Here is a 10434-nt window from a genome sequence, read left to right on the forward strand (position 1 = left end):
GTGAGTAAGGTACAAAGTGATTTTTCATGTCAAAAGTACACAATTGAAACTAAAATTTACTTTTATTTCCTCCACAGAAAACACTAGAGAAACTTCGAGCCAAAAATACATGCTGACTTTCTACAAAAAGTATGAAGGACTTTTACTATTTGTAACATAGGCACAATTATTTAAAGTTAATAAACTTTTATTTAAGGAATTTCACATGTTCTGAGTTCTTCCACTGTCTTAGTTCCTCCTGAGTTTGAGTCTTAATCATCTTATTCCCTAAAAAAGAAGAGTACGCAGTGGTTAAACTTGGAAAATTTACTTTACCACCTCACCAATCACTGATGTAAGTAGCTAAATCATATATCTCTTCAGGACAAAATAGACACTATTGAGTGTCTATTACATCCTATGGAGAACTTCAATTTTAGGTCACAGCGTTAAGAGCTCCTGGTTTTAGTCCCATAAGCTCTCTTTGAAATGACCCATAAATTAATACCTTTTTCTAATGTTTACATACCTTTTTTGCTCAATCCAGATGTCATCTCAAGTCATTCCTATATAATAGGAATAGAGATTATCATGATCACAAACTGTATGGTAACTGAGAAGGACTTGGCTAGACAAAGGACATCAAGCCCCAGACATCTAAAATGGCTGTCATCAAATCTGATTCCCAAGGACTATTACAGAAATCTCCTATAGCTTGTGTCAAATGTATAGTGGACTGTGACCTAGCAATGTAAATCTAGGTTAGTAAAATGTTCCCAGTAGGCTGAATGCTATGGTACCAACATAGCAGAAAAAAACCTATTGGGGAAATGTTTTGTGGTCATGTCCACGGCAAATAAGAAACTACATTCTAAAAGCCTTGGTAATGACCATTATACTTTGGTGTGGGGTAAGTTAAAGACAATACTTGCCACAATCCTTTTAGTTGAGCTTCTTTGATCTACACTTGAATATGGACATACTTCAAAAATTCTGCACCTATGAAGAAAGATTTTAACGTTCATATTGGACTAAACTTTTCAAAATACATTTCATTAGGGTCCAAAGTACCCTCACAACCAGTTCCCAACTAGCATACATTGAAAGTTCCAGGCTTGAAACTGACAATAATTGGAATAAGCATCTTTTCAATCAAATTAAATATTGGGAACAAATCTAATGTTAAAATAAGACAATCCATTTCCATTCATAAAATTCTCATAGAAAATGCACTATTTGGAAATGTTTGTGTTTCAGGGAATGCTTATCTTAGCTTTCATATTTATTATGTAGATGGATGTTCAGATGGCTATTTTTCATTCAGCTCATTCAGAGCAGTTGAACATTTTGCCCATCATCATAACATCATGCTGGTGAACACTATAAGCATAGCGGTCGGCCTTTTTAATGTCCAATTTTTTTGTGGTAGTAATAAGCCACCAGGATGGGCTACTGTAATAAGTGAATAAATGCAAGGACATTAATACTGAAATTTTATAAAGGAGCTTAAGTCTCCTGTAAACTAGGAGGGAGTTTGAAGGAAAAAATTAAAATCTTACCGATAATCATTGGGAACTAATTTCTTCAAGCAATTTACTTTAGGACCCTATAAATTGAGTATTAAGAAAAACATTGTTATTATTTTAGCAGGTGATGTAAGGTATACTTATTATTCCGCTCATTGAGCCTAGCAAAAAATGTTACAGGTCTCATTGTCACCACTGTAATAAGATTACTGTGATGGAAGCATAGCCTGTGTCTCAATATAGCCACAATAACAAATTTCTGGACACCGTACACAAAAAAACAGTGCCCATTTTCATATAGAATGAGGCTTTATAAAAGTTTCTCTCAAGCTTATGTATACACTATGCAAAAGGCTTTGACATCTGTACAGAAGTAGTTCCTGCTGACACTTGCTATCAATAAAGGAAAGAAACCACTAGAAGCAACAAAAACAGAAAGGCTTACGTGGTTAGGGTCTGAGTAGTAGATGGATCTGCCTGGTTTTTTATCAGACACTAGGGACAAGAGACAAGTATTAGTTCCTACTGAAGATTACTTATGTCTAACTGAACACTAAGAACTGTAAGAATAATGTCTCAATAAAAATACCAGGTTTAACATGCACAAAGCCAAGAAAACCAACGATGCCAGATACTGAATTTATATTGCACTGTCCTTTGAACACCCAGCAGGAATAAACTACTGAATGCAGATACCATGCAGTGCATTATGACTAACTATAAACACTTCTGTTTTAAGTATCTGAGGATTAAATATCATTGTGACAAAATCCAGAAGCATGTTAACCAGCTGACAAAACTCAGGAGGAATTGGGGTGGGGCGAGGGAGATTAACCCAAGAACTTATATGCACTAACCCAAGAACACAGACAATAGTGTGAAGACCTGGGTTGGTGGGGGGAGGGTCAATGGGGGGAAATCTTTTTAAAAACAGCGACTTTCCAGTTGTCATTTCAATGAGGCAACCATATTAATGCAATAAACTATAAACCTAAGTCACTATATCTTTATCCTCTCTCTTTGCACTAGAAATAAAGGTTACCATTGTTCAAACTGTTATTAGGTGGAATTCCTTTGCTATTTTAACATATCCAAGTCTGCATTTCTAGGATGAACCATATGGAACAGTCCGTTTAATAAAAGGGTGCAAAAAGGGGACATTTTCATTTGGTACCCCTAGACATGCAGTCTCTTCAACTCCCGCCCCTCCCCACCACCAATTTTGTATATAAATACAATTATGGCAAATATTTTCACCAAGATATTGACAATTCTGCTTTATACCTAATCTATTAGTCACAACAGTAGTGGAATGCAGTATAGCAGTCCTCAACTTAACATCCTTTTGTTCAAGGTGTCCTTATCAAGTTGAGATGCCACAGCAACTTCTCATCATTTAGCCTGTGGTCAAACTGGCTTCCTTTTACATCCCTTCACTTATAGTTTCAGAACCTATCAATAGTGTTAAGGGAGGACTTACTCTACTCACAAATTGCATTTTTTCACAACTTCGAATCCTTAATAAATGAAAAGTTAAATGTTCCACTTACCTCTACACATGAGTAAGTTAAAATCTTCACTCCTACAGATAAAACACCAAATAAAAGATTGATGAATGTGATTAAAAAACTAAAACTTATACAGAGCTATATTCAGCTGTCAGAATTATGTTTTAGTTCATGTCTGTATCATTCAGCAGTTGAACAGTTAAATTCATCATCTGAACTGCAGTTGTACCCTAAAGTTGTCACACTGTCGCCAATTAAAACTTACCTAAGCTATCACTCCCTAGAATCGTACAGATCTTCAGGATATACAAAAATACCTAAGATTTAAAAAAATTAGATTATTAATTCTGTCAGTTTTAGCAGCTGTCTTGTAATTCCTTCCCACAGATCTAACACACAGTTCTGTGAATAAAGGAAACAACATATTTATTCTATGAGGCGTTTCCAACGATGTAAGTCTACAGAAAAAGACCCATCGGGATAGACCTCAATCATTTACACATTTTAAAAGGCATAAGCAAACCTAAGTCTCCATAGGAGGACAATGAGAACTGATCTGCTCCAATCATTTAAACTCAAAATTATAAAAATAGTCAAACATCTTCAAATTTGTAATAAAATTATCCCATAAAATTAATCACAAGATTCTAACAATGGTGCACAGAAAGTACATTCTGACCCCGCCCAAAAAAACATACAAAAATGGCAAGTAGCTACTCTAGATAACCCAAAGGTGAAATATCCATGTATAAATTGATTTTTGTGAATTTTGGTACTGCCATCTTTCCCCTATGAAATTCCCAGATTACACAGCAAAGTTAACAGAATTTTTGCCTCAGAAATGAAGATCTATATAAAATAATCTTCCCCTTAGCTACTTGTTATCAAATATAAAAATACAGGAAACGTTTTAATGTGGCTCTATTTATGTTCTTACCGTTTGAAAACTTTATGCCATCTAAACTTACGAAGTCGTGTCCTAGTCATTTCTAGTATTATAGTATTAAATGTACCTCTATAGCCCAACTGCCAGTTTTGGGACCCTTTCCTGCAAGTAAAGTGAAGCTGGCACAGTATCCCTATATAACAGTGATTCCCAAGATTCATTTTCTGAAATCGTGTCCTAATCAGAAGTTAAAAACTGGCAAAGTCTTTTAATATTACCTGACAATGTGCTACATTTAAACAAATCTGATCCAAAAACTCACCTAAAGAGTTGACATAAATCCAGATAGTGTTCTCAAGATAAAACCCTAATAAAAAAAAAGTCAACTTCGTTATAGTGTTATCAACAGCAAAATAAAAATACTAAAGCAGTATGGTTGGTATTTCCCTTATATTCTACACTTTCTAAATTATTAATCCTACAGTCCTGGAACCAGTGTTTTAGGTATGTTCCTTCTTATATGTATCAAAACTCATACTGAGCAATGAGTTCTGGGTTGCAAAAGAGGCTTTATTTTTAGCACTTGTATGTAGTTTTTGTCCACAAATTACAAAAACAAACACAAGTGCTATTGTGAAATGCAATATATTTAGCACTATTATCAGTAATATTTATGGCGACAAGACAATGATAGTTAATATTCCAGGCTGTTAAGAAGGGGAAATTATTAAATTCTTAGCACTGAACATTTGACAATAAAGGTCACTTTTGTCTGAATAAAACTGGATAAAAATTTAATAAGGGTTTCAGATATCCTAAGAAGGGTGACTTGTTGTCATTCATTAGTGATAAGATTTTGATTTTAGGATTACAATCTCTATACTTTGATTCAGTGCTCAAATAATACCTTTAAGCTCTTACGCTGCCAAAAACAAGTATAGGCAAAAACAGTGGGAACCTTTTAAAAATTTTATTTTTATTTAATCCTCTCCGAGGAGATACTGAAAAGAAAGGACAGAAACATCGTTTGGCTGCCTCTTGAACACGCCAACTGGGGATCAAGCCCACAACCCAAGTCACGTGCCCTTTCCAGGAACCAAACCAGCAACCCTTCAGTGCACAGGATGACAACCAACTGAGCCACTCTGGCCAGGCTGTAGGACTTTATTATTGTGCAATAGATTATTTCTGCTATGAAAGCCTCAAATTTTTTGTACATGCACAATTTCACTTCAATTTTTCTTAATAATTACTTCTTTAGCAAGTTTCTTTCACAAATTTGTTCAGAGGTTCTTTTTATTTTCATCGTGGCAGTTTATCACTGGACTGGCATATATATTCACATCATTTTACTTTCTGTAGTTTCTTTTTCTCTAGTCTCTTTACCTTGACATTCACGTTCATATCTCCTTTTCGGGTCATTCTGTCTTCTGTCCAATGTTTTTGGGCTTTGATACTCTCTTTTTAGGCAAAGCAACGTCTTCAGTGTATTCTTGCTCTAAATATACATTCATCTTCTTTGGTAATTCAGAACTTATTATGAAATAATTATTCTCCTGCATAAAAGATACCAATATTAAGCAATAACTAAAACTTTATTGCTTTAGTAATTACACATAACTGAGTTCTAGGTGATTTCAACCTGAAGACATCTAAGATGTTAAAAATCCAATTAACTTTTGCTTTTATTCTCACTTGATAGACTAGTAGCAAACCTAACAATAGTACTAAAAAGTCCATGTCACACTAAAGTACCCAAAAAGCATTTTTATTCTTGCATTTCCTGCACCAAATGTATTATAGCCTTTCCAAAATTAAACAGGGACTGTAAGACAGTAACTACTGGATAAAATTCTTCCTGTACCATCTGAGGCACCCTCCCAAAAGTAAACAGGATAAAAATGTCACTTACCACCAATTTGATATCACATTCATCATCACGTCCAAGATTTGTAGCAACCTCATCTTCTTCTCTGCAATATTCAAAATATCAGATGACTAAATCCTCTACAACCCAATAGTATATTATATAGTTACTACACACAAAATAGCTATAGTCAAGGAGGAAAATTACACTGTCATGTATAACACCCAAAATTGGCTCTCATGTGCCAAGCTCATAGCTCAACTGTAATAACCCAAATGGCCTATTGAATCTTTGCTCCCATCATTATTAAAGTATGAACAAATTAAAAGCATAAGGATGAATGAGCATTAATAAAAAACAATTTGACATGATTAAACTTACGCAGACTCTTCAATAGGAGAGATCGATCCATCATCATCCAAGTATTTATATCTACGACTATCAAGGTCTTCTTTTTCTAAATCTTCACCAACATTCATCTGATTTAAGGATTCCTTGAGGTGGTATTCATATTTCAGTTTTTCAAGGTAGTTGAAAAATCCTCTTGCCACTGCTTGCTACAAATCAGAAAGTCACAGCCTTACAAAGTAACACTTTCCTCCACCCCTCAACAGAGGTGTGTTCCAAAACAGCAAGGACCCCCTTACCAAGAGCTCTCAGAGATCTTGATTTAATTACTCTGCCATATGCAACTCATGTAATACAACAAATACTGACTGTAAAACTCACTGCTACCTAGAAAATTATCAAACTTACCAAAGTTGGTACAACCAAGAACAAATCATATGTTGTTTGGGAATTACTAGACTTAAATGCAGATAAACAATCTTTTAACCCCACCTGGGGTTATTTTTCTATTGCTTTTAAATAAGGGGGGGGGGGGGGGGACACATCAATGTGATTAACACATCGATTGGTAGCCTCCAGCATGAACCCTCACCAGGACTGAGCCTGCAACTGAGGTACATGACCTTGCCCAGGAATCAAACCTGCAACCTTCAGTGTGCCAACCAGCCAATGCTCTAACCACTAAAAAAGTTTAGTATTAATTCCCTCAAATAAATCAGAATTTAAATCAAGTGGTTCTCAATCTTCCTAACGCCGCGACCCTTTAATTCAGTTCATGTTGTGGTGACCCCCAACCATAAAATTATTTTCGTTGTTACTTCTTAACTGTAATTTTGCTACTGTTATGAATTGTAATGTAAATATCTGATACGCAGGATGTATTTTCATTGTTACAAATTGAACATAATTAAAGCATAGTGATTACAAAACAATATGTAATTATGTATGTTTTCCGATGGTCGTTCGAACCCCAAAGGGGTCGCAGTCCACAGGTTGAGAACCGCTGCTCTAACCACTTAAGACAAGCCGTCCAAGGCGCACATAAGCAAATTTTTGAGGCTTTATTATAATCACCTTAAAACATACGTTAACTGCCAGGCTGGCATGGCTCAGTGGTTAAGCGTCGACCTATGGACCTCGACCTAAGAACCAGGAGGTCCCAGTTTCAATTCCTGGTCAGGGCACATGCCTGGGTTGCATGCTCCAGTGGGAGGTGTGCAGGAGGGTAGCCAATCAATGATTCCCTCACACCACTGAGGTTTCTTTCCTCCTTTCCTCTCTGAAATCAACATTTTTTTTAAAAAAAGTTCAGTATTAATTCCCTCAAATAAATTAGAATTTAAATCAAGCAATTAAAAATTAACTGTGCAAACATTAAATCAAATACAGGAGCGTATACTGCTAATTACAGGGCATTTACCAGGCAATTCTATCAGAAATTAACTGCTCAGTATCAATAAGAAAATGAACAGACTTGGAGCACTTGATATACAGGTATATTCACTAAATACACCCGTAAAAATTTCACCTAGTAGCCAAGTGAAGCCATCTAAATTCGAAGTGACCAACACACCATTTCAGGCACTTTAGCTATGGGTACCCACATACACCAACTCACCTCAAAGGTTAAAATTTTCCTCCAAGGTATTGGTTTTCTTCCATTCTCTGACTCTATAAATGGGAACTGAGGTCTTTTAACTTTAAGTTGTTTCTTACTTATTCGTGACCTACTGTTTTTCCTTCCTTTTGGTCTTCCCATTGGTCTTCCTGTTGGCTTATATTTCCTCTTTTTACGTTTCTTTGGTTTCTTTTTCTTGAATCTTTCAAAAATAGCTTTTAAAGTCAATGGTCTTGGTTCTATAGATGAGTCACTGGATGAATCTCTTGCTTGAACACTTTCAAGTGAATGAACACATTTCCTAATGGGATTTCTTTGCCTCCGTTTAGGTGAGGAAGGAACACATTGAGTTTTAAATAAGCTGCTATCAGAGGAAGAGCTATCACTAGGGGAAAAAAGGGGGAAAATTAATGTATCCTCTTTATATGATTGAATGCTTATTACCAGTAATGTACGTTTCTTCAAGGACAGAAGCAGGAAAACCTGCTCAGGTTTGTGTAAACCAGCTTTTTCTCTTCTTTCCTAATCCTTGAAAATTACCTTTACCACCACTCCTTATCTACAAGGATTTATGCTTTCCCGGTAATTCAAGTAAACATTATCAAATCTAGTGTTTTCTAGTGAAAATCTAGCAGTTGCTGCTGATATAAAAAATGCACTTACTTTTGATTTTCAATTTCCATAGCTGAATCAGATACTGTTATGTAGTCTGGAGAATCCATTCCTGATATCTTCTTCCAATCTGTCTCAAAATTGTTATTCTCACTTGTTCTTTGCTTTCACCAAATTTCTGACAACATAAAATACACTACATATGTCTAGTTTCCCCGAACAAGTGCCCGCACAAACAGCTAGTATTCAAACAATGCAAATTTGATGCAGATTAAGCCATTATATGTAAACTAAGGCACAATCATTTACAAGGCCATTCATATTTTCATGTAGAAACCATCCATTTCAAATCAAAAATTCTAAAATCTAGAAATTTTATTAATGTGTTGTACCTTTCAGTTGTGCCTCTAAAGCTATCTAGTGGAACAAGATTCTAGAAAATGTCATTCCCCCCAAAAATATCAAACATCTTTCCAATAACAGGAAAAAATGCAATTTTATCATTAGTCATTTAGTGATGTGCAATTAATGGCCCAAAAGCCATTTTCCAAAAGCAGATGGGAACTCCTAGAAATGTTTCACAAAGCAAGCCTCAGTATACCAGGAAAAATAACTTACTATCTCAGTCCATCACACCATTTTTAAACTCCTGGCCTGGGATTTTCATTTGTGGCGTTTGCCCATTCATACTGATTCAACAAAATCACTATGAATCCCCTTTCTTGGCATAATTTTTTGTTACTATGGTTATTAATTTAAAAGTTCTGAATTCTCAAACTTCAATGAGGGTATTGGACTATTAACATTGATGTCCTTTATCTTCCTTTTCAAAAAAATTCCTGGAAAATTTTACAATAGTTTGGGAAAATAATTTAAAAATAAAAATAAAGCCCAGCCAGGGTGACTCAGTGGTTGAGCACTGACCTATGAACCAGGAGGTCCCGTTCCATTCCCAGTCAGGGAACATCCCCTAGGTTGTGGGCTCCATCCCCAGTAGGGGGCGTGCAGGCGGCAGCCCATCAACGATTCTCATCATTGTTGTTTCCATCCCTCTCTCCCTCCCCTCTCCCTGTCTCTCTGAAATCAAAATACAATTTAAAAAAAAAATAAAGATGAGAATACTGGTTCGCTCTTACAGAGGATGTCATCATTCCACGTTTGCATTTTTCAGTGTTTAACATACTTGACAATGACCAATGAGTAAAGATGAAAGTTTTCTTAGAATTAACAGAAAAACATTTCAAATAATGGGCAATCGATTAAGATCACATGTATCTTAGATTTTCCAAAATGTCTAATGGACTCACGTAGTAGTTTCATGGTTTTGTTGTAGTTTAAATTCAAAATCAGACTTTGTCAAAAAATGCTCAAAAATTAAATTCAACAACATTGGGGCCAATGGCGCTGGTGCTATACCCGAGGTTGAATTTTTTTTAAATATTATGACATTCTCAGAATGAAGTGTAGTTAACTCAAAAATCAGTTTCTGAAACTTATCTAGACAGCATGAGTGCCCCTTATTCCAAACTAGGCGAGGCCACGTGGCCTGCCCTGCCCCCGGCCGGCGCCCACAGCCTCTCCAGCCACTACCAGACCTTGGTGCCTCTCAGGAGCCGCCTGCCCTCCGGCACAGAAGACGGCCTAAGCGTTACCTGGTGCTACTAGCCCAGAGCGCCTGCACTTGTCTATGTCGCCTACAACTCCTGCACCTGGATCACACCCGCTGTAATCGTGGTGTGTGCCTCCGCCCTCAGGCCCGACTTCTTCGGCTCGAACCTCACCAGCGTCGCGGGGGGTTGGGGGGGGGGCAACAAAAGCTAAAGGTGCACCCCCTCCCCCGCCCAGCAGGCCCGGATGGCACTGTCCTCTTCTTACCCGTGTAGGTCGGCAGACGGCGGGCACCACCGGGCGCCGGCTCCGTCAGGGCCTCAGCTGCGTACGCGCCACCCGCAGCCCAGGCCTGGGAAGCCCGCATCCAGGAACCGCCAGCCTCAGCGGCACAGCACGAAACAACCGCCGACCTCCGCAAGCGCGCGGAGGGAAAGACGGAACCAACCGCGAGACCTCGTTAAGAGTGAGGCCAAACTCTC

At 37.2% G+C, this 10434-nt stretch overlaps 2 protein-coding genes across 3 annotated transcripts in view; one reads left to right on the plus strand and one right to left on the minus strand.

Moving 5' to 3' along the window:
- Positions 1-199, plus strand: part of CEP295 (centrosomal protein 295) — a 58294-nt gene extending 58095 nt beyond the window's left edge. The window contains exon 30 of the mRNA XM_081098744.1: positions 78-199. Within this exon, the coding sequence (XP_080954870.1) occupies positions 78-116 (39 nt within the window). The 3' untranslated portion in view covers positions 117-199. The remainder of the gene's footprint in view (positions 1-77) is intronic.
- Positions 44-10420, minus strand: TAF1D (TATA-box binding protein associated factor, RNA polymerase I subunit D). Of its 2 annotated transcripts, XM_081098745.1 has the most exons (14): positions 10220-10420; positions 8396-8522; positions 7733-8117; positions 6148-6323; positions 5812-5872; positions 5286-5455; positions 4222-4266; positions 3279-3330; positions 3056-3087; positions 1951-2000; positions 1539-1585; positions 912-978; positions 509-545; positions 44-267 (listed from the first exon to the last, which is right to left on the minus strand). In XM_081098745.1, exons 2-6 carry the CDS (start codon positions 8452-8454, stop codon positions 5318-5320), a joined length of 819 nt encoding a protein of 272 aa, XP_080954871.1. In that variant the 5' UTR covers positions 8455-8522; positions 10220-10420; the 3' UTR covers positions 44-267; positions 509-545; positions 912-978; positions 1539-1585; positions 1951-2000; positions 3056-3087; positions 3279-3330; positions 4222-4266; positions 5286-5317. The 2 variants fall into 2 exon arrangements, with proteins under 2 accessions (XP_080954871.1, XP_080954872.1); XM_081098746.1 differs by lacking the exon at positions 3279-3330.
- Between the last annotated feature and the right edge of the window lie 14 nt (positions 10421-10434).

This window comes from Myotis nattereri (genome assembly GCF_964212035.1).
Source record: "Myotis nattereri genome assembly, chromosome: 9".
Taxonomy (NCBI): Eukaryota; Metazoa; Chordata; class Mammalia; order Chiroptera; family Vespertilionidae; genus Myotis; species Myotis nattereri.